At 44.9% G+C, this 23,780-nt stretch overlaps 2 protein-coding genes across 2 annotated transcripts in view; one reads left to right on the top strand and one right to left on the bottom strand.

The window, feature by feature from the left end:
- The window catches only part of Tnfrsf21 (TNF receptor superfamily member 21), a 77,811-nt gene that overhangs the window by 42,252 nt on the left and 11,779 nt on the right, over nucleotides 1-23,780 (top strand). The window contains exon 4 of the mRNA XM_051152936.1: nucleotides 10,388-10,653. Coding sequence (XP_051008893.1) covers nucleotides 10,388-10,653 — 266 coding nt within the window. The remainder of the gene's footprint in view (nucleotides 1-10,387; nucleotides 10,654-23,780) is intronic.
- Nucleotides 22,448-22,875, bottom strand: LOC127195508 (cytochrome c oxidase subunit 7C, mitochondrial). The gene has a single exon (XM_051152937.1). The coding sequence runs from the start codon at nucleotides 22,785-22,787 to the stop codon at nucleotides 22,596-22,598; it is 192 nt and encodes a 63-aa protein (XP_051008894.1). The 5' UTR covers nucleotides 22,788-22,875; the 3' UTR covers nucleotides 22,448-22,595.

Raw genomic sequence — 23,780 nt, 5'->3', positions numbered from 1 at the left:
CCTCTGCCTCTCGAGTGCTGAGATTTAAGGGGTGCGCCACCATGCTTGGCTCCCACCTTGTTTTCTGAGACAGGATCTCTCCCCATTGGCCTGGAGGTGGCCAGTAGGCTAGGCTAGCCGGCCAGTGAACCCCAGGGGTGTGCATCTTTCCACTCCCCCAGTGCTAGGATTATAAGAGCACTGTTTGCCACCTCACCTGGATTCCACCCCAACAGCACTACCATGGGCATTCTGGGATGCAATCATGTCCTTATTCTTTGCAGTGCAAGCATTTACCAACTGGTCCGTCTCCCTGGAAGCATCAGAAGACTTTGAAGCACACAGAAATGCTGTAGGAGCAAGGCCTCTTACAGCTAAGGCCTTGAGCATTCAGTAGCAAGCACACAGAGTGACCAAGTGGCCAGAGGACCCCACCCCGACCCCCCACTGCACCCCGTCCCCAGGAGGGAGTACATATGAGGCAGCTATGTTCTCTGGATATGTGTGCCAGCTGTGTGTTCTGCCTACAGCCCTTAGGGAAAACAAATTTCCTATTACAATACTATTTTCAAGACTTTACCCAGCTGTCTTACAATGTAACCTGTTTCAGATAGTGAAAACCAAGTTAGCATTTTTCATACAAGGGACCCAAATACAAATGGGAGAAGAAGGGGGAAAAAAGTCCCTATGGTGTGCCCTTAAATTAGTCTGGTCAGGCATGACATCCACACATGTTTTACAAAGGAGAAAGGCTTTCTGGAATTGTGCTGACGGTTCTTCATAAACCATTGGTTTGGTAACACTGCAGCCAATGTACAGAATTCAGTGTATCTGGTTCGTGGATTACATCAGACTTGGGCCGAGGGGTAGGTTCAAGCTTGTAAGTTAAAATCAATTACCTCCAGCTATCACAACAGGTTGTATTTGATCAAATCTGAGACTCTAGTGAGTGAGAACCATATGAGTAAGAGAGAACGCAAACCCATAATTGACGCGACTAAGCTGTGGAAAGGCGTGACTTTTCACCTGCATTTGGATAGTCAGAGTGATAAAACGGGGCACACTGTTGGTCCGTGCAGTCTAACCACACTGCCCTAGTGCAGGTCTCAGGCTTCCTCCCCTTGGCCTGCAGCAGCATTTGGCATGTGCGTCCCTTTTCCATGAGACTTTGAGCCCTCCATGGACTCCCTGTTCTCCCCATGTGTTGCTGACTGCTTCTTCCCGGTCTCCTCACTTGGTGCCTCCTTGCTCTCTGACCTCCACATCCTCGGGTTTCACCCTTGTCTCTAGTTTTGTACGTGCACACTCTCCCTACCGTGGAGAGCCCAGGTGACTCCAACATGTGTCAAGGTGACAAAGACTAGCCAGGTCACCTAGAGCGCCGTGTCTGTTGCGTGGTTACAGCCAGCCTTTGTTTCTTCTGACTCATGACTTCCGTCTTTCATACCTCTCTTCCCAAGGAAGGTTTCCACATAGGCTCTTCCTGGCAGCAGTTATTTCAGACGTTTATCTCCAAGGACCAAAGAGCCCTTAACCCTTCTTCCAATGGGAAAGGTCAGAGGTCAGGTGTTTATGAAGACAGAAAGAACCTTTTTATTTATTTATTTATTTACTTTTTCCACATTGAAGCTGACAAACTGACAGTGAGCTTCTAAAGCAGTGTTGCAACCCTTTAATGTACTTCCTCATGTTGTGGTGAACCCAACTGTAGAATCATTTTTTTTTTTTATTGCTACTTCATAACCATCATTTGGCTACCGTTATGGATCATAATGTAAATATCTGATATTCAACCCCAGGGAAAGGGTCATTCAACCTCAAAGGGGTCTCGGCCTACAGGTTGAGAACCCCTGTTCTAAACACTGAGGCTTCCCAGGCTAGTCACCCAGTGTGTTCTAGTTTGCTCTACTGCTGTGATAAAACATCGTCATCAAAAAAACCAACTCGGGAAGAGAAGGGATTATTTCATTTTGCATCTTATAATCCATCATCAAAGCAAGTTGGAGCTGGGAATCAAGGCAGAAGCTGAAACAGAGGCCATGGCAGAATGTTGCTTGGTGCGTTGACCCTGTGGTTTGCTCAGCCTGCCATTTTGTTTTTGTTTTTTTTCCAGACAAGGTTTCTCTGTGTAGCGCTAGCTGTCCTGGAACTCACTGTGTAGACCAGGCTGGCCTCGAACTCAGAGATCTACCTGCCTCTGCCAACTGAGTGCTGGGACTAAAGGTGTGCACCACCACAGCCTGGCAAGATTTAATTTATTTTATTCTCATGAGTGTTTTGTTTATATGTATGTCTGTGCACCATATGGGTGCCTGTTGCCTACAGAGGTTAGAAAAAGATGTCAGATCCCCTGGAACCAGAGTTAGGGGTGGCTGTGAGCCACCATGTAGGTGCTAGGAATCGAACCTGGGTCCTCTGGAAGAGTAACCAGTGCTTTTAACCACTGAGCCATGTCTTCAGCCCTCCCCTCCCCTAAGTCCTAGGACCACCTGCCCAGTTGTGGCAATTCCCCCTCCCCCATGAATAATTAATTGAGAAAACATCCTCCACAGACTTGCCTACAGGCTAACTTGATAGAGCTAATTCCTGGGTTAAGATTCCCTCTTCCTAGATAAATCTAGGTTTGTGTCAAGTTGACTGAGGCTACCAGCATTCTCGTATAATATCTGATTCATGGCTCTAGCTTGCTCTGGAGAATACCATTTCTACCATGGTAACCATTGAGCACCTCTGTCCTTAGGTTTTCTTGCTGTGGACTGACACAGTCTCACCACCCTTGGAAGAGCCCAGTGAACACTGCCATGATTCCCTGCACGGGGTAGGGTTGTGGCAATGGCACTTCCCCTTCCATTTACCTTTCTGTGGATGAGTTTGGACATGACTTCCCCAGACATGTAGTATTGAGGTTCACGAAGCATGAACAGCATAAATCCATTGACAGCCTGTCACCCAGTGTTGAACACAGAGTGTCTTGTGTCCACTCTCCCAGAGACCCTTGTCAATCCAGATCTGAGGCAGGCAGAGGAAGGCATGCTACATTAGTGCCAAGGAGCTGAAATAAGCATTTCACATTCCATACCCTAAGTCTTCTTATCTTCCCTACCTGACAAGAGGTAGATACTGACATTGTTGAGGTTGTTTTTTGCCCAGGGCATGATGCAGGAGTTTGAAACTTGCCTTCCTAGACAGTTTCTGGAAGATGCGCCTCTGGCTCATATGATTTGATTCCCTCAACAACCTCCTTAGAATTGTTGATCGTAGAGCCAGGTGTAGTGGTTTGAGTTTTTAGGACTAGTGCCTGGGAGGCAGAGGTGGGAGGAGAGCTGATAGTTGGAGCTGTCTCAGTTTAGACAGAAAGGTCCAGGCCAGTCAGGAGAATGCTAGTCAGTTTCCAGAACTCCAGTACCTGGCACCATACAAAAAAAGTAATACTGAGTTCCAGTGTCTCTGTACCAGGCCATTAGTGGGTTGAGGGTCTTGTTAATTTTCAGTGTAAGTGAAAGGAGAATAGGCCTTCCATTAAGTTGAATGAAGCAGATCAGTCAGTCTGTCTCTATTTTAGGATTCAGAACTTTACTTGGACAGAGGTGAGCCAAGAAATGACCTCTGTTTCCTTTACTGTCATTTCATATATAAGCTGATGATCAGAGTGGGATTGTTCATTGTCCTTTTTATATTCTTCACTAATATACCTGTCAATATGTGGTTGCTATGTGTGTGTGTCTAGCTATCAGCTCTTTACATAGCTGTATGGCTCATGGCCATATGCACCCCACTAGCTATTTCTTTCTTTTTTTTTATTTTAATATGTATTGCATATACAGTGCTCTACCTGCATTGTACACTTTTTTTTTTATGCCAGAAAAGGGCACCAGATCTCATTATAGATGGTTGTGAGCCACTATGTGGTTGCTGGGAATTGACCGTATGACCTTTGGAAGAGCAGGCAGTGCTCTTAACTGCTGAGCCATCTCTCCAGCCCCCACTAGGTATTTCTACAGATCAACTTGTGATAGAACCCTGGTGCACTCATTTGTACCCAGAGTAGTTTTCTTACTGCAATAGTGTTGAGGAGCCACTTGACAAAGGCCGCCAAGTTCTCAAAGCCTCAGATACGTTTGCCAGTGTAGAGATTGTAGAGCCCCCCCTGCTGTGGTTAAGGTTTAATTTTGAAGAAAAGAAATAAACCATGTAGCCTCAGTCCTAACACCAGCATGGTGAATACTAATAGTCCAGGAAGAAGCACCCATTCATGGCCAGCCTGCAATGTGCTCCCATCAACACCAGATGGTCATGCTCAATGATGAAGAGAGTTAGAGGGACTGATCCCATTCCTCTACTGTGTCACACTCCCAATTAATGACAGCAGATGCACTCTTAATTAGCTGAGTGGCCTTGGAGTGGTCCCAACCTCTCTACTGAGCTTGACACGCTAATGCTATGAAATGCTTTCAATACATGTTTTCAGAGTTTCCATGCACCTTCTGTATGTCGTAAGTACAGTACTCTTTCCATCTTGTCTGAGTTAGATTTTCTCTTGCTGTGATAAAACACCAAGACCAAAAGCAACTTGGGAAGGAAAGGCTTTGTTCAGCTTATGACTCTCAAGTCATGCTCCGTCAGTGAGAGAAATAAGGGAAGGAACTCAGGCAGGGAAAAACCTGGAGGCAGAAACGAAACCTGGAGGCAGAAACGGAAGCAGAGCCACACAGGAATGCTGCTTTGCGGCTTGCTCCTCATGGGATGCTCAGCCTGCGCTCTTAGAGCACCAGGACCAGTTGCCCAGTGCGTCAGTGCCCACAGTGAGTCAGGCCTTTCCTACACCAATCAGCAGTCAAGAAAATGCCCCACAGGTTTTGCCCGTAGGCCAGTCTGGTGGAAGCATTTTTCTCGATTGAAGTTCCCTCTTTCCAAGTGACTCTAGCTTGTGTCAAGGTGACGTAAAATTAGCCAGCACAGGTATTCATATTCACATATCTATTTCATGTTACAGTGCTCTCTCGGTGTCCACAAACACATAGGTGTCATCTGTCCGGTGATCTTTCAGCATTCATACACACATGTGACACATACATCAGTCTTTTGACATCAGTCTTTTGGGACAGTGGTCTCGAGGCTGTTCATGTCCCATAGTCTCTTGGCGTGCATGGGAGACTGTCCTGAGGACTGTTTATGTGTGCCAAAGTCTGAAGGCACCAAAGTCTCTTATATAAGATGGCATAGTACTTGCATATAATCGCCACACGCCCTCCTGGATGCCTCAGATCCTCTCTCTGGGTTACTTACATTACATTACACAACATAAATACTTTGTAAATTGCTTTCCTACTGTACTATTCAGAACAGTCATCATCATAAATGCCCAGACGTGTCTAGTACACATGAAGATTAAAAAAAAAAAAACATGTAGAAGATGGGTGTGGAGGTGCACACCCATAATTTTTGGAGCTAGACACAGGGCAACAATCACAAATTTAAGGAAAAAAAAATTTTTTTTTGAAGGAGCATCTCCTCCTCTTTTTTTTTTTTTAATTCCTTTTTAAAATTTATTTTATGTATATGAGTCCTCTACTTTCATGTGCACTTGCATGACAGAAGAGGGCACCAGATCTCGTTATAGATGGTTGTGAGCCATCATGTGGTTACCGGGAATTGAACTCAGGACCTCTGGAAGAGCAGACAGTGTTCTTAACCTCTGAGCCATCTCTCTAGCCCCTCAGTCGTCGTCTTCTTCTTCTTCTTCTTCTTCTTCTTCTTCTTCTTCTTCTTCTTCTTCTTCTTCTTCTTCTTCTTCTTCTTCTTCTTCTTCTTCTTCTTCTTTTACGAGACAGGATTTCTCTGTGTAGCCTTGGCTGTCCTAGACTCACTTTGTAAACCAGGAGGGCCTTGAACTCATAGTCATCTGCCTGCCTATGCCTCCTGAGAACTGGGATTAAAGGCGTGCGCCACCACACCTGGCCTGTATTACTTCTTTTTAATTCTTTCCTCGAGTGAGCGTGCATGTGTGTGTGTGCGTGTGAGTATGTGTGTGTCTGATGTTCTTCCCTGTGCATGTGAGCGTTCACTTGTCTGTGCATGACTCTGGAGGCCATAGCTGATATGTGGAATCTTCCTCTGTCATCTTTCCCCCTTACCCACTGAGGCAGGGTCTCTCTTCAGTTCAGCCTGTCTGTTGTTCCAGGGATCCCCTCTCTTCACATTCTAAGAGCTAGAATTACAGGAGAGCCACTGTTCCCAGTTCCCTAATGCTTTCCAAGTCTGACAGCTTTGGGTTTCCTTGGTATTAATTCACTTTCTTGTTAATAAACACCCGACACAGCGGCCGCTCCTTAGACACCTATGAGGCATTCCATAAGTCTTTCTTTTCCCTGGTGGTGATGGCTTGGTGAACCAGGCACTAGTTCAGACTGTTTTTCTCCATGGGATTTTGTGACAATTTGCTGGAAGGCTATTGTCTCCTGGGAGTGCCACTGTCTACTCTATCTTTGAATTATCAACTCCAGCGTGGGAGATTGCTGTGTCAAAGAACCCTGCTGGCACAGGTGAGCTTCTGGAATGGACTCCACCGTTCACAATGGGAACACCTCACTGGGGAGGAGGGCAATACGAAACTCAATTCGGAGGTTTTAAATTTAGTTTGAAGTTCATTTGAGTTGAAGGCAGACCTCATCGGACCCAGTCTTTTGTGTTTTTCTTTTCATTTCTTTGCGCTCTCCCCCCCTCCCCCGCCCCCATTTCCTTTCTCTTTATTTTTGTGACTTAAAAAAAAAATACTGAGTGTTGGATGAGGGACCATTCTTAAGGCTTTTAGACTCTGTAATTACTCTGCAAAGGGTGTGTATTTGCATGAGAAATGCACTGAGGCTCAAGTTCCCATGCTCAGCATATAAGACACATTGAAAACCATGTAGCTAATTTTTAAAATAAATTAACTCCATAGAAAATGTTGACCTTCTCATTGCCAGGGGTGACAGTGAGCGATCCATTGTAAGCTGAGGAAATGGCCATTACAGTTAGTGGTTTGCCCAAAGCCACACTGTCATAGACATCCTAAAGATGGGAACAGTGGTCCTACTTGTAAGCAAAAGCACCCATGTTTTCATGTAAGACACTGTGGGCCTTAGTCAAATTGACCTAAATTAAGAGTCAGGGACTAACAAGCCTTTTGGTGTTTGGATGAGCCTACCACGTTAACCACAAAGAGCCGGCTTGTTTCTTCAGGGTTACCTGCAGAGGTTTTAAATAGGCCTTGGGGTTTTTCTTTTATGAAGGACACTTGTTTGCTTGAGATCAAAAGCTGTACATTTGGCGAAGCGTTGCTGGGAAAACTGAAAAGCAGCTGCCTGTGGCTCACCGTGAAGTGGACAGCAGTGTCTCAATTGGCTCAATTTGTAGCAATCTCTTTCTCTGTCTCTCTCTGTCTCTGTCTCTGTCTCTGTCTCTCTCTCTCTCTCTCTCTGTGTGTGAAATGCACTGATAGATAGATAAATTTTTTGTGTAGCATTCTAGTTTTTAGTACCTGAGACAGGAGCCTCCTATTAGAAGCTTTAGTTTTAAAAGGAGTTTTTAGGGGCTCACGTAGCCTGTATGTATACATGGTCTCCCAACACATCTACGTATGTAGAACTGAGTGGCAGGGTGAGAACTTACGCTGAGGAACTAACTGCCAAGTCCTCCACTGTCAGAGAGGTTGCTGTAGCTATTATTGTTCTTAGTCAGAATTTGCTAGCTCATTTCATAAACATTTGCATCAAAAATTGGATTTTAAAAATGATGATGATGATGATGATTAATTCTTATTATTATTCCTTTCTTCCTCCCTAAACTTCACTTAGAAACCTGACCTTATTTAAAAAGAAATAAGTAATAAAGAGCAATTTTAAAAACATCACTCCCACTAACAGTTCTGGTGTAGGGGATCACTCACACTCCTATTGACATAAAACACGGCCCATAAATCTAAGCAAAACCAACTTGCAATTGCAAAGAGAAGAAGCAAGCAGGAGACACCAGAAACCCTTGCATGACAGAGGCTTCTGCCAGGTGCTTATCTAAGTGTGTGGATCCAGAGATTTAATTTCACCCTAGATCCATCAGATTTCAGGATGAACACACATGTTTGTAGAGTTGACAAGTGACCGATAGCATAATGACCATAGAATAATCCTCTGCTTAGCCACAGTTGCATTCTGTTCATGGACATGTGATAAAGTCTCCCAGCACCTAGTTCCTTCTGCCCAGAAGTTACCCTCTGCCCAGGGTGTTCACACTGTGTATGCTACCTGCTTTCTGATCACATGGTGTCTTGGTTAACACCATGGTCACATGGTGGCTAGCTGTCTTGGTTAACAGATTAAGGTCATTATTTCACTTAGCAGTGGTCTTGCAATGCTGAAGTAAACAAGGCCGGCCATTCAGATAAGTCAAAAGGAAGCCATGAAATTCCTTCCTTTAAGTGAAAAGGTAGCGATTCTAAACTTAAAGAAGAGAAAATGTCTGTACTGAGGATGCGCCACACTGCCTCCCAAGTACTAGGGTTGCAGGCATGCTCAGCCATGACCTGTTATGTTAAATGTTCCTAAGGAATTGTTGTCTTGGGCTGAAATAACTGTGTGTGTGGTCTGTTGCCACAGTAACAATGAGCCCTCTGTTCAGTTGTGAAGAAAGAAGGAGTACATGCTAGTTTTGTCTTGTACCTCAAACTGGAAGGTATGGATGACATATGTGATAAGTGGCAGTTAACACTGGAAAGGCATCAGATTAAAGGTTGGGCATGTCAGTGTTTTTAAGGATCTATAGAGAGTTCTGGATTATATCCTGTGCCTAAGAGGGACTAGTGAATATTAAATCATGGGGTAGGGTAAAGATATCTTATCAACCAGCCTTGATTATTTACTCAAAAACCTTGTCTCTGTCCTGGAAGGCAGCATGTATTTACATATTTAATGGTACTTGCTTCTCTGGGAGTTCTTATGTCCAACTTGTTAAATAGGTTCAGGTCCCAACCATCTATCTTTGCCATACTGGAATGATGGTAGCCTAGCTTTCCTGATGTTTTTCTCCTCCTCCTCCTCCTCTTCCTCCTCCTCCTCCTCCTCCTTGGTGTGCAGCAGGAATGTTAATGTCCTATGGAGAGGTTGCATGGGCTAAATGCCTTAACACAATACCTGGAAGCTAATAACTGCAATTAGTATGATGCTGTCATTTGGACCATTGTCTGAATTATAACTGTTCACATCAACACAGAAGACTGAATAATAGAGCAGAAAATTGCTCATTGAACATAGAATCATCTGAGGTGATAGATGCTCTTTTTTTCTTTGTCTTCTTTTTGAGACAAGGTCTCACCTGTGCAACCATGCATCCTAGGCTGTCTTCAAACTGATTCTTCTGCCTCTAGCTGCCTAGTTCAGAGATTACAGACATGTACTGATGTGTCCCACTGAACAAGCCATATTATTTTTAATTTCCTCCCTCTCTCTCTCTCTCTGTCTCTTTCTCTGTCTGTCTGTCTGTCTGTCTGTCTGTCTGTCTCTCTCTCTCTCTCTCTCTCTGTGTGTGTGTGCGTGTGCGTGTGCGTGTGCGTGTGTGCACCCTCAAAGAGCAGAAGAAGGTATAAGATCCCCTGGATCTGAAGTTAAGATGATTGTAAACCACTGGACATGGGTACTGGAACTGGTCCTCTGCAAGAGCACTCTGAATTCTTAACTGCTGGATCAGTTCTCTAGCCTCCTAGTTAGATGGTCTTAAACAATGACTCCATTGGACTGGAACAGTTGGGTATCTGATCGGTTGACAGAAGACACTGGCCCTAGAATTTGCATATTATTTAGCCAAGGCTATGTAAAGTACACTAAAGTCTTCACTTGTAGTTGCTATTTTTCTGAATTCTATGACATGACATCACCACTTTGTGTGTGTATGTGGAGGGGGTGGTGTCTGGTTTATTTTATTGCAGTTGTATTTAGCAGTGACAAAGATTGATTGCTTTGATTGGTTTGCCTTTCAAAAGCAGCTCTTGGGGGATGATTTGTTACATCACTAAGATCAACCCTTCTTTTGGTGTGCACGCAGGACGCTAACCTGTTGTTAAAAGGCTCGTGTTATTCTCTGTCTCTGTCTCTCTGTCTGTCTCTGTCTCTATCTCTCTTTCTCTTCTCTCCCTCCCTCCACCCCCACCCTGGAATCTAACCCAGCACCTCGTGCATGCTAGGCTAGTGCTTGGCCTCAGATTCATCTCTCTCCTCTACAAAATAAAGTTTATAATGGTGTCTAGCCGTCTACATGGTGGGCTGTGTATGCCAGGTACTTATGGGTGATGACTCATTTTTCTGACAAAGCAAAACAGAAGAGCATCCTTCTAGAACACTCATGAACTTACTTTTATTTTCTTTCATCCCTGGCACAGGTATTGACATCTTGAAGCTTGTAGCCGCCCAGGTGGGAAGCCAGTGGAAGGACATCTATCAGTTTCTTTGCAACGCCAGCGAGAGGGAGGTGGCTGCCTTCTCCAATGGATACACGGCAGACCATGAACGGGCCTACGCAGCTCTGCAGCATTGGACCATCCGTGGCCCTGAGGCCAGCCTAGCCCAGCTCATCAGCGCCCTGCGCCAGCACCGACGCAATGATGTTGTGGAGAAGATTCGTGGGCTGATGGAAGATACCACGCAGGTAACATGAGCCCTCCGTGGTTGTCTGGTTTGCCACTAATCTGTTTGTCTTTGAATGTCACACTTCATCTGGCATGCTTGCAAGGAAAAAGAGCAGAAGAGCTGATATTAAATGTTTGGGTAAGCGTGGGTGCGTGAATGTGCATGCAATCTCCTCTCTCTCTGTCTCTCTGTCTCTGTCTCTGTCTCTCTCTCTCTCTCCCTCCCAGACCTTTTAGGGAGAAAGTCTTCAATGATTGTGTTTTACAATCATCATAGAAATTTTGACATTGTTTGATGCTTGGAGCCCCACTGTGCACCTGTCAAACAGAATCTCCGAGAGACGACATTGTGACTCCTCTGTTTTGAAAGCTTTTCCAAATCATTCCAGTCCGTAGAGTTGAGAACTCAGGTCTTTGGGAGTAGGGTCTAGAATCCAGAACTCTTTTTTTTTTTAAAAACCAATTAAAAACCTCATGTTTTGAACAAAAGCAAATGGGGAACCCTCCCTCTTGCAGAGGCCATGTACATGCTCATATGAGGTATTTGGCTTAGGTAGGAAGGCCCTCCTTGCTCGCTGTCACCTCCTACCTCCTGTGAATCCGGATGGTACCAGCGGCACTTGGTAATAGGACTGACCCTCCTTGGTTATTCAATTGCCTTCATCAGATTTGGGGGTCGGAGGACGTTCCGGGAGTGTATGTTATCGGCATCAGTGAGGACTAGTTTTGGAGCCAAACAACCTTGGATCCGAATCGCGGCTCTGACAGTTGTCAGATGAGTGACCAGAGATAGACTGCGTGCAGGCTTTCTGGTCCTGTTTGCAAGCCTTCTCGCCAGGCGTTAATGACAGAGTGTCAGCTGCCTGAGTTACTGACGGTTCTCTTGCATGGTAACTCCTGTCATCATGGGACTCACCTCACTCAGCCGTCCTTTATTTAATAGTTCCCTGAAAAACGTGAATTAAGTAGAAAACTTGGTATCGGCTCACACCTCAAGTAGACTCTGATTAAAGTTTTGCGATACACTCTGCCAGTAAGACTTGGTAAAGCCCACCTGAGGTTAAAAGCCCTTCTGCATGTGTTGTGTGTTCTGAAGTCCACATCCGTTATTCATAAGAGCTGGGAAGAAATTAACTTGCTAACTCAGCTCAACGCATGACCATTCTGCTCCACATTTTGGACAAGGGACTTGGGGTTGCTTTTATCCTTTTGCATTAATGCTGCAGTCCCAGCGTTGATCAAGGGAGGTTTATTTTTAATAGTGATGTTAGGGTTACGATTAGGTAGGCCTTGGCTGATTTGGAAGGCGGCCTTCAAAGCTCCTAGTGTGTGTATATATGTATATGTATTTGTGTATATATATATATATATATATATATATATATATGTATATATATACGTATATGTAACCTCTTTGAAATGTGGAATTTCAGAAAAGAAGTTTATTAATAAGGCAGCTATGAACTTTGAAAGACACACTCTGATGTGTTGCATTTTTTTAAAAAGGGTTTTTTAATGTGTATGTGTCGTTTTTTTTTTTCCTGCATGTATATGTGAGCACCATGTATGTGCCTGTTGGCTTCAGAAGCCAGAAAACAGTGTAGGATCCCCTGGAACTGGAATCACAGGTGGCTGTGAGCCTCTATGTAGGTGCTAGGAGCCAAACCCAGGCCCTTTTCAAGAGCAGCCGCTCCTGACCACTGAGCCACCTCTCGAAAGATGTTGTGAATTTTAAAAAATAATTTATTTATTTGTATTTTATGTACATTGGTGCTTTGCCTGCACACGTATCTGTGTGAAGTTGTTGGATCCCTTAGAACAGGAGTCACAGATGTTTGTGAGCTGCCATGTGGGTCCTGGGAGTTGAACCTGGGTCCTCTGGGAAAACAGCCAGGGCTCTAAACTGCTGAGCCATCTCTCCAGTCCTGTGCTGTGAACGTGTAAGAGACATGCTTGAGGAGCATCATGCACAGCTTCAGCTAGGCTTTTAAAAGATGTGTTTGGAAAAGCAAGTGAAGTATTTATCCTCCATTTAAATAAGATACTTGCCCTTAAAATACAGGGAGCCCAGAGAAAGTATAGTTTGCTTTTATGCATGTTGGCTTTAAGGGTAAGAACTGGTCAGACAACAACACATTGAAGACAGGTTCAGATATTTGGTGATAAACTGCCATATTTCCTTGAAGACACCTACAAGAAAGATAATGCAAATCAGGCCATGTTAGAATTTGGTTATCCCAAATCTGTGATGGTCCCAAAAGGCTAAGAAGTGACTGTGGTTGAGTGTAGTGGTGCACACTATCCCAGCACTTGGGAGGCAAAGACAAGTTGGATCTCTGTGAGCTCGAGGCCATCCTAGTCTACATAGTGAGTTACAGGACAGTCAGGGCTGCATAGTGAGACCCTGTCTCAACAAAACAAAAAACCCAAATTAACTAACTAAAATGAAAAATATAAAAGAGTTGACTGGGTATTCATTGGAATGAGTAACAACCTACCAGGCATAAGAACCTTATAATAATGAGTTAAAACACAAAGTGCCTCCTCCAGTATGCTAAAATCGAATGCACACTTCTTCCCCACCTCTCATCTCTTTTGTAGTAAAACAAAGCAAAGCCCAAACTCTAACCACGCCTATTTTTCTTTCTGTTTGTATTTTAAGAGACTGTCCTTTAGCTCCTAGCTTGACTTTTCTGTAGTCTGGGTGTTATGATGCATGGCAAGACGGAGATACTAAGCCTCTTATTGCATGTTTTAATAATGTGCATCATTGTACTGCAATGTTCTGGGTCCAGTTCAGTTCTAACTCTAACTTTAGGAGCCAACGAGCCTGATTCCCAGCTGCCGGTTCTTAACAACCGCACAGTACGGCAGTCTGCCCTCCCTAGCTTCTCTCTGAGATTTGTCGAGTCAAGCAAGAGACTCAGGAACCAGGGGGCCATAATTAAGACTCACTCTTCACATTTTCTGGTGGAACTGCTCTCTCTGTGTCTTGTGGTACTTCTGGGGGCCTGGGACTTTGCCCCAGGAGTTAATGGACTCTTAATGTGTAAAAATGACTCATTGTTACTGGTTAATGTTTCTTCCTGCTCAGGAGGCTGAGAACACCCACGTTAAGCTGCTATTCAAGGGGCTGGCATTACTGTACCTCTTAGTTACCAGTGTCCAGAACAGCTGGTTTGGTATTAACCCTGGCGGCCATTATTAAGTCCATCCCGAGGCTGGCTCTTTCTTCATCCAGGATGTGAAGGGCATTTTTGTAGGCGCTGTTTTTGTGTGAGGTCACTGTCTAAGCTGAAGCTAGGTCCTCCAACAGACCCCCCCCCCCCTTTTTTTTTCCAGGCATGTGCTTCTACTTCCAGGAGAAGTAGCTAGGCTGCGGGGGTAATAGTTGGAGGATTTTGATGAATCTATTAAATTCTTTTAAAAAGGTCTGTGTGTGTGTGTGTGTGTGTGTGTGTGTGTGTGTGTGTGTGTGTCCCTGTTGTCTCTGAGGGTTTGTTGTCTATGTGTTTCCTCACCCCTAGTAAAAGCTTTTCTTGACCACATGGAAAAAAATAAGGACTAGTCAGGTACACTTGTAACCCTGGAGCTGGGGGAGTGGGCAGACGATGGATCCCTGGAAGTCATTGGCTAGCTAGTCTAGCTGAATCAATGAAACTTGCATTCAGTGAGAGACCCTGTATTAAAAAATAATGGTGGAGAGTGACTAAGATGTCAACGTTTGACCTCCTCACGCATGTGCATGCGGCATACACAGATGCACACACCCACTCTAAGAAGCACATTCACCATACATTGTGCGCGCGCGCGCGTGCACATACCACCCCATACACACCTTAATCTTAATGACTACATTGAACACCATGACATCTATACTTAAGCTATAAAGTATGACACAAATAGGTACTTTTTTTTTTTTTTTTTTTTTTTACCATGTTTCAGAAAACTTTAACCCTGTTTATCTTTCTCTTATGTTTTGCTTTCACTGTCAAAATTTTAGGGCACTGGGAAATGTAGCTCAGTGGGTAGAGTGACGGCCTAGTATTCGGGGAACCTGTGTTCCATTCCAGCTCTGCATAAACCAGCAGAGTGGCATAAACCAGAGATGGAGGGGGGGGGGGCGTCAGGAGTTCAAGATCACCCTCAGTTATAGAAAGAGTTTGAGGCCAGCTTAGGATATGCTTTCTCACGGGGGAGGGCGAGTGAGAACCATAAAATAAAAAGAAGCTTCCTGCTATTAATGTACTGCCCTGGAAAGCATGGCAAATGTGTCCCTGCACAGTCAGGATTTGTGTTGATCTCTTTGCCTTTTGCCTTTTCTGTTGTCTTTTCTGCAGCCTCCACAACGACCTGGGTCATTCTTTTTTGTCTTAACAATACTTCTCAGTTTGGGGGCACCCGGCACCAAATAAATAAGCAAATAGCTAATAGAAGAAGAATATTGTTTCGCCATCGTTTTGAGGGCTAGCTAGGAACATCCCAGTTACTTTCTTCTGCTCTTATCTTTAAAGCTTGGCTTTATCATTCTCCTCCTGGGACAGCAAGGGAGTGATGTGGATTTTTTTTAAACTTTTTATTATTAATTTATTCTTGTTACATCTCAATGGTTATCCCATCCCTTGTGTCCTCCCATTCTTCCCTCCCTCCCCTTTTCCCCTTATTACCCTCCCCTATGACTGTTCCTGAGGGGGATTACCTCCCCCTGTATATGCTCATAGGGTATCAAGTCTCTTCTTGGTAACCTGCTGTCCTTCCTCTGTGTGCCACCAGGTCTCCCCCTCCAGGGGACATGGTCTAATGTGAGGCACCAGAGTACGTGAGAAAGTCATATCCCACTCTCCACTCAACTGTGGAGAATGTTCTGACCGTTGGCTAGATCTGGGTAGGGGCTTAAAGTTTACCGCCTGTATTATCCTTGGCTGGTGCCTTAGTTTGAGCGGGACCCCTGGGCCCAAATCTGCCTATCATAATGTTCTACTTGTAGGTTTCTAGGACCCTCTGGATCCTTCTACTTTGCTATTCTCCCATGCTTCTCTCATCTAGAGTCCCAATAGGATGTCCTCCCCTCTGTCCCAGTTTCCTGGTAAGTGAAGGCTTTCGTGGGACATGCCCCTTGGGCTAGTATGGTGATGTGGATTTTTATCTTCCAGTCTCTGTTATGTAAGAATTTATGAGCACAGTATGATGCCCAGGCACTTTGGGCCACGCAGGTGAGTGAGACAGAGTGACTGCACTCAAGGGAGCTTACAACTTACAGAGAAGGAAGTCCCACAGACCTGTGTAAATAAAGGGAGTGACTCCAAGAGATTGGAGGACGAGCATACAGTTCTTGAAAACAGCCATTAAGGCCCCTGTCAGAATAGGAGAATGGAGATGAGTGACAGGCTGGATTCCCTCAGGGTGTGATCAGTGTGAGGATCCTGGGTAAACCACTGTGCTTCTCTGCCACAGTTCCTTTTGACAAAACATAGTGCCTGTGGGTCGCTTTGGGGAATGACTGTGGTGTAGCTGCCAGAAAGCAGTGCATGTATGTTTATTTCTTTTTAGATGTAATGACTTCCCGGCTTGGTCCTAAGCAGCCCCAATTCACTCACACATAATGGGCCTTTTAAATCCTGAAGGCTGGGGTCACATAGTTTTGGGCAGAGAGGCTCACCAGATTTCAAAGCTGCTGGAAGTGGATGCTCTGTCAAGGCAGAGAGTTGCCTGAGTTCAGTGCCCAAGAACTAGAAAATCCAGGTAACTGTAAATATTTACTCCTTCCTGCCTGAGCGAGTGCTGCTTGGAATGTTCTCCTTGCGAGGAAACAGAGGTGTTGTGTGATGATAATATATTCCCCCTTCTTTGCTTGCAAGAGATGAGAAATGACATTGGCTAGCTGAATTTCTGAGTTTTCTTTTTAGCTTAGATTTTCTTCTTTTCCCTGCTTTTATTTTTGGCCCTTTATGAATGCTTAGCGAGTGCAGCATTTGCGTTCTGTTCTTTTATTTACAATCCCTTTTCTTTTGGTGGGGTAAGAATATGGCCTTGATTGGGGCTAGAGAGTTGGTGAGAGGTTAAGAGCACTGACTGCTCCTCCAGAGGTCCTGAGTTCAATTCCCAGCAACCACATGGTGACTCACAGCCACCTATAATGTGATCTGATGCCCTCTTCTGGCTTGCAGGTATACACGCAGCTAGAGCACTGTATACATAATAAATAAATAAATCTTAAAAAAAAAAAAGAATATGGCCTTGAATTCCCATGCAAATGGACAGCCAACCTTCCCCAAAAAGTCCTGGGTAAAACCTGTTATCTGTGTGGGAATTCAAGGCCATACCACACCTCATAAAATGGTTATCAGAATTGATAATAAGGCATGAGAGCAATAGCTAGTGGCTAGGTTCTAGAAGGTTCTGATAATCTGGTTTAGGTGGCAACACCTTTTATTTCATTCTGATTTTTAAAAAAACTGGGTCTCACCATGTTACTCCGGCTGTCCTAGAGTGTAGGAGGCAGTGGCAGGCAGACCTCTGAGTTTTGAGGCCAGCCTGGTCTACACATTGAGTTCCAGGACAGTCAGTGCTATATAGGAGGAAGGCCCTTTTATAAAATAACAATAATAGTTTTTTAAGAACTAAGGGTCTGGAGAGATGTCTTAGTAGTTAATAGCCACTGCTGTTTTTGTAGAGGATCCAGGCTGAGTTCCCGGTACCTCGTGGAGGCTTACACTGTCTCTAAGTCCTATTTTAGATGGTCTGATGCCCTCTTTTGGCATCTTTGGGTACCCAGCATACATACATACATACATACATACATATATACATACATACATACATATATACATACATACATAAAAGTAAATGTTCATACTCATAAAATAAAACTAAACGAATATTACAGAAAGTTAAGTGTAGTAGAACACCCCTGTTTTAGGCAGGGAGGTTGGTGCAAGAGGGCTGGGAATTTGAGGGTGACCTGGCTTAACATAGCAAGAGAAAGAAAGGAAGGAAGGAAGGAAAGAAGTATGGGGGGTGACCAAAAGGAAGAGAGAGAAAGAGGGAAGCACTACAATTCTAATTGCTCTAAAACATGACTTCAGCTGCTTGCTGTGAGTGGTTGGCATGCGTGTTGGGCGGTTGAGCCTGGTTGACTTCCGCTTACCCGCTTTGCCCAGTGAGGTACGGGGCAGGTGAGACAATGCTGTGATTTCACAGCCAGGGAACTCAGCTGACTTTGTTGTTCCATTGCCTGAATGATCCCTTGTCCTTAGGGAATTTTCAGCCTTTGTAGAACCACGTTGGAGACCCATCCCTCCCAGGATCAGAGTGCTTGGCCATACTTATGTTGTCTCTCCTCCCCTTTCCCCCAGCCTCCCTCCATCCCTCCCCCTCAGTCCTCTATCCTAGCCTTTGTGTGTTAGGTCCTGGGTGGCAGCAGTGGCTCTAGCAGCTGGGCGAATCCCAAGTGCTAGGGCAGGAGTGAGCTTCCCGTCGCTGAGGACACGGCTGCTGAAGTGGTCACAGCTCCTGGCTTCTTGCTGCCAAGCTGCAGGATGCAGCTGTCTTTATCTATGGGTCTGACCCGGACTAGCTATTTTCAGAAATGTAGTGAGAGTGAGTTGGGGTAAATACCAGCTGCAAGTTTCAGTTGGCTTTTTAGTGATCTGACTGAGGTGTACCTGTTTGTCTTGTTCTTGTGTAGTTGTTACTGCTGCTGTTGATTTTCTAGAAAACAGAGCTTATTGTCCTCAGGAACTAAGACCCAAGTTGTTAGCCAAACTTGCGTGGATCTAGGCCCTGCTCTTTGCTGTGTCACGGCGGCACACAGGGTCTTTTAAGGACACGTTACTTAATCACAGGGCATGACTGTGGGTCCTGGAGAACTTCCCAGGGTTTTAGGGGAGAACAGAGCTGAGGGTTCACTCACATGTTCAGGGTCAGGTGTGGGCTCAGGTATGTTTCATGTTGCTGGCTATGGGGCACAGGGCAGCCATATCTGTGAGTAGATTTTAGGCTTTTAGTAGCACTTCAGGCTGATTTCCTCATTACCGTATCCCAAACCCTCAGCTAAAGATGGTGGCATACCTGTAAGACCAGCTCAAGATGCAGAAACAGGAAAATTACCAAGAGTTTGAGGCCAGCCTAGGCTACACAGTTCAGCCCCTCAAGCAAGCCAACAAAACAGCAAACAAAACAAGGACCAAAAATGCTCTATGAAGTTTCCTACAGTGACTCACATGCCTGGGACTAGGTAAGGAAGAAAGGTGGTCCCTGCCTCTGGAAGCACTTCCTGGCAAATGAGCAGATGTGCAAGGACTGATAATTACAATTCACTGGCACAAGCAGATGTTACATTGGAAATGTGTGTGAGAGCCTACAGCGTCGGGGGCACTCTCGGTCTGCACATACCCGGGACGCTAAAGCTGATGCACGCTTGTGTGTTTTAAAGGACAAGATCATGGTTTCCCTCAGAAAAGCACTTTAGTTTTCTTCCACGAGACTTCTCTGTTGTTTCCAGCGGGCAGTGACATCTATGTGTTTACATGTGGAGCCTGTCGCCTTTGTAAACAATGCGTTTTCTTACGTTCTCCCCTTTACACTGCACAGAAACTTTGGACTGGTCTGTAGTAAGAAAGGAATAGGAGTGAGGTTCTAATGTCCCCTCCACATCAAATGTGAGGCTTCAGACTTTGAATAATAGATAATGGGGACTGGCAGCCCGGCTTCTGGATAGTAAAATGTGAAAAAAAAAAAAAATGTGCATCATAGAACTAGCAGAATATGGGAATTGAATTTGCCCTATGCATAGAACATGCACCCACACACACTTTATTATTACAATTATTGTTGTTCTTTTTTTTTTTCTCTGACGGGTAGGATGGTTTTACATAGGCACTTTATTTAGTAAATGTTAATCCAGTATCCCTTGTGTGTTGAGCCCCATAACCGGCACTGAGACACACCCTACAACTAGCAAAGGACAAATTGACGGTTCTCCCCAGCTGCTGTCATGCTTGTAAGAAGGACAAGTATGAGGGACAATTTTTAATAATATATTCTGTGAAACTGCTATAAAGACATTGAAGTGGGTTTTAGAAATCTTCTTTCCTCTCCCCTCCGCCGCCCCCCCACCCCAAAAGGGCTAAGTCTATTACTGATGATATTTTTAATCCTTTTAATCCACACCCTTACTGACTTTCTCGAAAATCGAGGAAATCAGAGTCCGTATTATCGGAGAGGAGGGAGGGGAGCTTTTCTCCATTAGTTACCAGGACTGGAGAGCAGGTTTTATTTTATTGTTCTGTATCTCAAACACATGTAGAGATAAGCTGACAGCTCCCACCTTGGCCAGGCTTCCCCATCCTGCATTTGGAGACTGTCCCTCATCTGTTATTACCCTGTGTCCCTAACCAGTCACTAGCTCATGAGAAAAAATCACATCCTATTTGTAGTAGGTTTTATTGCACAACCATTAATTTCAACGTTTTCCTTGAAGGACAGACAAACATGGCTTTTGATTTTCCTGTACAAATCATCACAAGAGAAATACACTTACGTCCAGTAGGGCAGGATCACCTATCATTAAAATAGACTTCATTTGCCAAAAACACGGGAGGAGGTATTTTTGTGTGTCTACGATCCCATCCATAGGTGAGGCGCTCCTGAAAATAGCAGAGAACACAGAAAATAAACACGAGCCCTGTAAACATGGAATCCTGGGTCACTTGGCTTACACTCCAGTGATAACTGCCAGAACCCTGCAGAGAGGCTGCATGAAGTCTTGTGAATTGCGTACAGTGTGTGACGTTCTAGTCTGAGCAGATAGACACAGCTAGGGGGGACTGTCCACGGCACAGGATTAATTTCAGGGAAAAAAAAGAAGAGAGAGAGAGAGAAGTCTGTACAAAGTATGAGAAAAGTCAGTTGGTGTTGGGGGGTGGGGTGGACTGAAGCCTTGTACAATACTCAGGTGTTAGCCTCAGACTGGCAGGCTCAGCACCATGAGTCCTTCTGCTTTCAGAAGTATTTCCCTTCTATACACTTTCACAGGCAGAGAGATGCAAGTCCTAGCACACTCACTGCCAGGGACACATGCATGCCAGAGCAGGTGAGGTCAGCTGTGGACATCTCCACACTTATCAGAGGAGTGAGTCAGCTCTCTATCAGCTAACCTCAAGAATGGTACGGGTGGAGACCGTTTGGCCCTGCACTGGTACTGTGTCCACACGGACTTGGGGAACAGTGCGCAGGAAATTGCCAGTGCACTGGTTAACCTCTGTGGGAGCAGGGTCTGAGCAGCTGAAACTTTGTAGTCTGAAGAGGGGGTGCCTTTAGGGTTGAAACCAGGTATGTTGGGGTTTATAATAGTACACATTCAATGAATTTATTAAGCAATGCTAAGTTAACAAAATCTGTCAGGCTCAAATAAATCTAACTGAGGGCCCCTGAAATGGCTCGGTGGACAGAGGCACCTGGCCCAAACCTGGCTACCTGTGTTCCATCCCTGCATAGTGGAAGAAGCGATCCAACTTGACATAATTGTCTTCTGACCTCCACAAGATTGCTGTTGGATGCAAGCACACATCACATGCATGTGTGCACACTTCCACACCCACACTCAAACTCACTCACACATACATACATACAAACACAAAAAATAAGTAAATGTTTTAAACAATAAAAGATAAGGAGAAATCTTTAAAAAAAAAAAAAAAAAGACTTAGGCCAGGCATGGTGGCACACACCTTTAATCCCAGCACTCAGGAGGCAGAGGCAGGAAGGTCTCTGTGAGTTCAAGACCAGCCTAGTCTACATAGTGAGGTCTAGGACAGCCAGGGTTGGGCAGAGAGGGCCCTGTTTCAGGAAACAAAACAAAATCTTACTAACGAAGACTAACCTGATCCTTTTTTTACTTCAAGACATTGTTTCCTGTAAAATTACTTTCTGTTCTTCAGGTCCTCGGGGCAAGCTTTTAACAAGTTTTTGCCCCGCGTTTTCATGGTTGGAATTGTCTAGACCACACTGAGGGAATCCCTGATTTCTAAATGGTAGGACCTGGGCGGTCCCTGACGGTGCCGACCTGGCCGATAATGTGTGAGTGGGTTCCCGCGCAGAATCAAGAAAGCCCTCTTACTCTCCTCCTTACTTCCTTTATTTTTGAGAAAGCTAGTCGGGTGAGTCAGCTCAGGGCTGCAGTAGAAGCACCATTGCTGTCAGCAGCCTGGACAGCTTACAAGGCACCCGCCCCGGCAGCTGGGCGGGGCACTCCCTCCCTCCCTCGCTCCAGAGCCAGCTGGTTCCAACCAGCTTTGGCTGCTTTTGAAGCACATCTTGTGGCTTCCCACAGCTTTCCATCTGTGCACCCGGGAAATGAAGAGTTCTTTTGCTAAGGGCAAAGATTGACTGTTCACACTTTGACAGAGTATAATCTTTGGGAGTCCCCTTCTGAAACTAACTCATGGATGCCAGCAGAGATGCAACTTTACAGTCACTGTCTTGGTTTGGATTTAGGGGTTTCAACATGTGATCTACCATGGCTAATTAACCCCCTCCCCGCTTCCCCCTCCCCCGATGACTTAGGCACAGTCCTAACGATAGGACCTCAACTAATCAGAGAGAGAAAGAAACTGTTTCTTCCAATAGTTTCCCAGTGGCCTCAGGCACTGGCTAGCCAGGTTAACCTTGAGTTTCTCTGCACTGTGGATAAATTGATGCTCTACCGCCTTTGCTTTGGCTCCCAGCTTCCCTGTTTACTCATCTGTGCTTCTTCTGTGGCTTGGCCTGGGAGTTCCCAGGGAGGCCCATCTTGGCTTGTGTTCCTGCTCACACTTCTTTTTTTTTTTTTTTTTTTTTTTTTTTTTTTATTTCATTAGTTTATTTACAATTGCATGTAGTTTAAGAGTTCAAGAGTTTAATCCAGTTTTCAGATCATCTCTTAAACATTCTTCATCCTGTTAAAGAGTTGGAATAAATATCCTTATTTTTTAAGTAGCTGGTGCCTTACTATAAAGAAAGGAGCAGCAAATCCAGATCCGAAGAACACAGTCATCATAGCCAGTAACCGCCACTTGTTTTCCACAGAAAATGGCAAATTCTTCCCAGGACCCTCCTCATAGTGGCTGCGACGGACCACGGAGGTGGTGAACCTCCGGATACTCTGGCCTAACATGGCGCTGCTGTAAGCTCTGCCAGGAGCTCAGAAAAAGTAGGCGGAAGAAATGGCCGCAACACCTCAGTCTCCTCTCTTCTCGACCTTGCTCTCTCCCTGCTCACACTTCTATCCCGTGACCTTCAGTGACCTCCCCCCCCCCCAGACACTTAGACAGAAGTGGGCCTGTGTTGTCTGCCTGCTAATTGGCGATTTAGACTGGAAGTGGGAGCACAGTTCCTTCCTTATGCAATAAATACACCTCTTCGAGTGTCTCCTGAGGGCTGGGCTGCGCTAGAGAGGAAAACAGAAGGAAAGAAAGTAAGAGGCTTATCAATAATTCTTTTTATTTCAACATACTTGCTTTATCTCAGTAAAGCTATTTATTCCCATTTCTGTGGCCCCAAATATCAAATAACTGACCATCTTTTCCTGAAAGGTTTGGGAATCAACATCATGCCATTTCCATCTATGTACTTTTTGTTTAGGGGAAAAATTGTGCTGAGCGGTGGTGGCACACGCCTTTAATGCCAGCACTTGGGAGGTAGAGGGAGGCTGATCTTTGGGTTCGAGGCCAGCCTGGTCTACAGAGTAAGTTCCAGGATAGTCAGGGCTATACAGAGAAACCCTGCCTCAAAAAAAAAAAAAAAAAAAAATCAGTAAATTTTGTTTATTTAGGCAGGACCCCTTGTTCTGAGTTGGGTCCAACAAGAATTCATACTTCAGAAGGTAATTTAAAAGCCATTGCCTGGGCTGGAGAGATGGCTCAGTGGTTCCGAGAGCATACTGTTCTAGCAGAGGACCTGCGTTTGAGTGCTAGTACCAACATCAGGCATCTGCTCCAAGGGATCTGACACCTCTCTGACCATACCCACAAACGTGTACACACACACACACACACACACACACACACACACACACACACACACACACACACACAAATAAATAGTAATAAAAATATTTTTAAAAATCACTGTCTCTTCTCATTTAAGATTTAAAGGAGGGCTAAAGAGA

The sequence above is a fragment of the Acomys russatus genome, chromosome 11 (assembly GCF_903995435.1).
Source record: "Acomys russatus chromosome 11, mAcoRus1.1, whole genome shotgun sequence".
Classification (NCBI taxonomy): Eukaryota; Metazoa; Chordata; class Mammalia; order Rodentia; family Muridae; genus Acomys; species Acomys russatus.
Note: the sequence above shows the minus strand (reverse complement) of the source record. Positions and strands in the feature narration are given on the sequence as shown.